At 35.8% G+C, this 5,263-nt stretch overlaps 1 protein-coding gene across 2 annotated transcripts in view; it reads left to right on the top strand.

Moving 5' to 3' along the window:
- Nucleotides 1-4,594: 4,594 nt before the first annotated feature.
- The window catches only part of pank4 (pantothenate kinase 4), a 19,059-nt gene continuing 18,390 nt past the window's right edge, over nt 4,595-5,263 (top strand). For both annotated transcript variants that reach the window (XM_015388054.1, XM_015388053.1), the window contains exons 1-2: nt 4,595-4,724; nt 5,035-5,117. In XM_015388054.1, the coding sequence (XP_015243540.1) occupies nt 4,601-4,724; nt 5,035-5,117 (207 nt within the window). In that variant the 5' untranslated portion in view covers nt 4,595-4,600. The remainder of the gene's footprint in view (nt 4,725-5,034; nt 5,118-5,263) is intronic.

The raw sequence follows: 5,263 nt of genomic DNA, 5'->3' as shown, positions 1-5,263 counted from the left end.
TTGTAAAAGGTTACATATTTTACTCAGTGAGGCTGGGAATGTGCTTACCTAGGGCTTGTATTATCTGCAGACATTTTTCTATCTGAATATCTAAATAAAAAAAAGAATCTTGAAATTTAGTTTAAAGTAACTTATAAACTAAACAAATGTCATTCAAAGGGAGCAAATGTGGAAATTTCACATAAATTGAGATTTATCTTGCAAAAAAAACTCATTTTATTTTAATTGTTACGGCATTTTTCTATCCAATAAATGTGTTTTTATGGAAAACTTCCCTCCTACTCACCTTCAGATACTGACGGTGGAACTAAACATTAACAACAAACAATATGTCAATAATCAGTGATACTCTTTAATAAAAGTTACTTTTTTTCTCATTTAGACTTTTAGTAGTTTTTAGAACAATTCATACATTACACAAAAGGTTTGTTGGGAATAAAGATACAAGAATACTTTAAATATTCTCATTTTGGTTTTTAGCACACAAAAAAAAGAATAAATAATAATCTTGAAAATACAAGTTGGTCAGAAAACGGGACATATGAATGGACATATTGAAGAGCTATGAAACTAACACCTCATATAATTATACATTTTCTCAGTATAAATTTGTTGGTGTACCCAAGTCAAAATATTTATGGTTATTTCTGTCTCTCTTGTCCTCTTTAAAGAGAGTGCCAAAACAATAAACATTACCCTGTGGGAAGAGCCAGGGGCTGCTTGTGTGTGGATGAATTAGCATTTAACAAGGCACATGCCCATTGTTGAGTGGGAGCTCCTTAAATGGAGCGAGTGTGGGAAAGCTGAGGGGAGCAGAGTCACAGTTCGGCGTGATTAGCATCCGCGGCCCCACCAGCACCTGACTGTTCTCCAAGGGGAGCTGGCACACTTCAGGGGAGAGTTTATTTCACCACTCTTTCTATTTTCTTTATGTCTTTCTTTTCTTCTCTTTCATTGCTGCCAACTTTGTTACTTTTGCCAACTTAATTTCCACTCTAAGGCTCATTATTGGCATGTAAAGTATTTTTTTTGTTGTTTTATATATATTTCCACTGACGGATGGCAGCAGTTCAAAGCTATGTATCCCTTACAACGTGATTTCTAAACACTTTTATCAACACTGTGGTGAAACACTTTTTTGTGGCTGCATAAATCTTTTAATCTACTATCAAGAGAATGAAGTTTTGTACTTTTCAAAAAATTATCCATTAGAAGTACAAGGCTTTTTCTTCAATATCTTGGACTGCATTTAATCATTTTATTCTCCTTCAGATGGTTTGGACTATTTATTATTTTCACCTAAAAACAACCTGACAATTGTTATTAAATATTTTAAAGGGCTCCATTTTTTTCAATTAAGTCACTTAAAAAAACATATTCTGTCTTATTCTAATGCTTAATAAAGATGGTTATTTGGACAATTTAAGTTTTTACTAACATTTGAAACTGAAAAACTCACAAAAAAAAAAAAAACTCACAGGAAGGAAATTAGAAGAGTTTTACTTAAACAATGATTTAAGTCTTTGGTGCTCAGGGCTCGGCAGGGTACATTAACATTGAAATTTACTTGGATTATATCCATGAGCTGCCAAATTAGAACAGGGATGAAGCCCCCTAGGCCTGAAACTGGTGGTGGAACGGAGATGTAATGCCAGCTGGAATAGGTGTAGGTTCATATGAATCTCCATGATGAGCCAGCATGAAGTGAGAGTGGAGAGGAAAAGCTCCACTAAGGAAAAGATCTCTTGTAGAACCAGGCGCAATATGGTGGTCTTCTGCCAGACCAGCCGGAATTGCCTCGTGAAAAGCGAAGGAAGGAAGCAAGGAATTGCTTCAGTAGGGACAAGTAGCAGCATAGAGAAGGAGCTAGATGAAGCTTATGAGGATGGTGGAGAAGGGGATGGATGAGGGTTGAATCAAGGTCACCTTAGTTAAAATCTGACATGCGATCCAAGCCATATGCTTGTTGCGTAGCACGCTGATCATTGAATATGAAGTTATTTAAAGCTGGAATCTTGATGCTGATTGGATTAGGAGAGGGTGCAGTTGGAGGCTGATTGGCTGCTTCACAGACGGATGAGCCTCTGGTTGCATGAGGGAAAGTGATCTAGTTTATTCAGTTGAATTTCCGCGTAGGCTTCATTACAACGATTTATACACAGCAATCTCTATAATAACCAGTAACACAAATAATGACTCTGGCACAGACCCACATTTATACGTCATCAGGATGGAGATAAAAATTATGTTTGACGGAGAGAAAACAGATGAAAAACCCTTAAGACGCCACTACTTTCAAATGAGAAAGGACTCTGAAAGAACAGTTTACATTGACAGTTTCACAGTAAAACTGTAAAAACGTTATAATTAGACTTGGTTATGGCTTCTATATTCAAGAGTAGATAGAAATAGAAATAACAGCATTAAAGTTGATCAATCCTGCACTGTTTCATATGGCTCAGGCTGGTGGTAGTGTTTTAAACAGGTGAGGGGAATCTTATTGGTTTGAGATGCATAGTTCCTGCTGACCATGCTCATTCTTTTATTACCATGGTATATCCATTTTCGAATGGCTGTTTCCAGCCTCAATATAAATCAGATCTCAATCCAATATAGTACTGGATTTTGTGGACTGTGAATTTGCTGCCAAGTCCCAGGGTACCTTTTGTGATTGTTTTGTGATCTTATGCCAAAATGATAACCTAAAATTATCTCTAAAGGCAATTGATGGTCCCTCCAAGTCCTAGCAAGTTATATCAATGTAAATAGCCAACATATGTAGATTATTGTTAATATAATTTAATTATAAAGTAACTTTCCATCGTACACATCAATGCCAAAAACTTCTGAAGCTTCTTTTTTTCATATCAACCAGTAACTCAGGGCACAGAATGATTGATCCCAACAACAGGGAGCAGAGTTGCTCACTTACCAGAATCATCAGCTTCCCACATTCACACAGAGCTCTGTAAAAGCCCCCCCCAACTCATCAATGTGTTCCCAAGAGACAACTATCAAGCAACACATATGCTGCACTGTGAGAGACTGAAAACTGAAACTCTAACTCTTAAATGGAGATATGTAACAATACAAAGGAAGGATTTAAACATGCGTTTTCTCTTCTTTTCAAAAACCTCCACAGTTCAAATATTTAACCATGGGATTAACAATCTATCCTGGATTATCTAACTATAAGTACTATGTAAGTATAACATCAACAGAATGACAACTGTTCTCCTTTGAAGGGTGTAGCTAAAGCTGTATTCATGTATTGATTTATTCTTATTTTTGATACCTCATAAAGACTTTGGTGGAGTTGTTACACAAAGAGGGAATCAGCAATTTTATTAAGTAGCTTAAGTCTATCGTGAGTTCAGAGTCTGGAGACAGCATTTTTTCTTCCTGACACAACTGCTGCAGCATTTTCAGTTGCTTACTTTCTGAAGAAGAGCTAAACCTACAATGCCAAAGAGGGCTCTGGAGCCCACTCAAGAAACTAGCTGACCTAAGGTATGTTCACTCTCAGCAGCACAGACCCATGACAATAAAGACAGGAGCGCCCTCTAGAGGCCATGGGAATTACATACAGAGTACTTTAGCACAACATATAAGATAAAAAACATATTAGTCTAAAGATTTGATCAGGAACATTTCCCTATTATTTTCTAAATATTTTCATCTTGAAATAATACTTTCTCATTGTGTGGAATCACAAAGTTTCGCTCTATTAATACAATGCAAATACATATTTCACTTTATAGATTTATGCTCCTCTACAAATATTGTTTTATCTGATTTATTTGAGCACATTTTTATATTGTTTACTTGTGATGTATCAACATCAGTAATGTGACACATGTATGAATAAAAATACAAGAGAAAGCAATTCTGAGTACACAGAATAATAGACAATGAAGAGATAGCTTCAGTGGTATTGAGACAGGATCCTAGTTTTCATCTGCTATATGTTTTTTCAAAACAAATTAAAAATACAGCTGTATTTATCGGTTTTTCTTGAGTTGGAATTCTGATTTTATAGAAAACTGTAATTTTAACTTAAATTAAGTAAAAAAATATGTAAAATTCCTAAATTATGAATGTATATTGACCTAACATTCCAAATAATAGCTTTATTTTATCTGTTAGATGTTTATATAGCTACAACATTTTGTGTTGCTTTTTTGCTATGCTAGGGGATTTTTATTTTGATATTAAGGATAATCCAAATGAACATTTCCAAGACAAAAATAAATATTTTCAGTTGGAAGACATACATTTTATTAAACCTAACTGAATGGAAATTTCACTTCATGCAGCTTTCTTTATGTATTTGAATCCCTTGGCCTGTTTTTTTTTTTGTTTGTTTGTTTGTTTGTTTAATTTGTTTCACGGAACATTTGGTCTTGAACCGCCACTGGACACAAGCAGTAAGAGGGAAAACTCTTGAAAGAAATTTGAAGAGGAAAATGTATTAATGGAACGTAACAACAAAAAACGTAAACCCACTACGCTCACGCCTCTTCCGCTTTGCGTGCAAGCTGATTGGTTCCTGAGAGGCCAGTACGTACGGCACGCACGCAGCGTCATATTTTAGCCAACCATGGCGGAATGTGGTCGAGTTGACAGCAACACAAGTGGTCACACCATGGATAAAAGCATTACCCTTCCACCAGATGAAATATTCCGCAATTTGGAGAACGCAAAGCGCTTTGCTATTGACATAGGTAATTAGAAGGTTACATTTTTCTGAAGACATCATGACTTTAGCAGGGATGTTGCTAATCTCCATATCTTTAGGGCAACGCTGCTGCATAACATTACTTTATGGGAAAGTAAACAAAACTGAGAGGTTTTCAGCTTCTGAAAACACTTTCTATTGTTTACCTGTCTCAGCTGAATGTACTTTTATTGTGGAAAAAGACCTCGGTTGGTTTTGTAGACGATGCTTAGTTTTCGAAACGGATGTTAATCCCCCACAACTTGGGAATTGTTACTAGTCAGTCTCACATTAACCTTTTGTCTTTATTTTCACAGGTGGGTCTCTGACTAAGCTTGCTTACTACTCAACTGTTCAACACAAAGTGGCCAAAGTGCGATCCTTCGACCACAGCACAAAGGTGCAGTTTGGAAATAAATAGATAGAACTCTATATGGGAGCCCTGGTACGGAAGAGGATTAGGGCCACTGGAAAAATAAAAAAAAGTTTACTGATTTTTAAATTTTATTCTAGTATATGAAAAAAAAAAGTCAGAATTCTGACTTT

Source organism: Cyprinodon variegatus, unplaced genomic scaffold (genome assembly GCF_000732505.1).
Source record: "Cyprinodon variegatus isolate N-32 unplaced genomic scaffold, C_variegatus-1.0 Scaffold411, whole genome shotgun sequence".
Lineage (NCBI taxonomy): Eukaryota > Metazoa > Chordata > Actinopteri > Cyprinodontiformes > Cyprinodontidae > Cyprinodon > Cyprinodon variegatus.
This window is presented reverse-complemented; position numbering and strand designations above follow the sequence as displayed.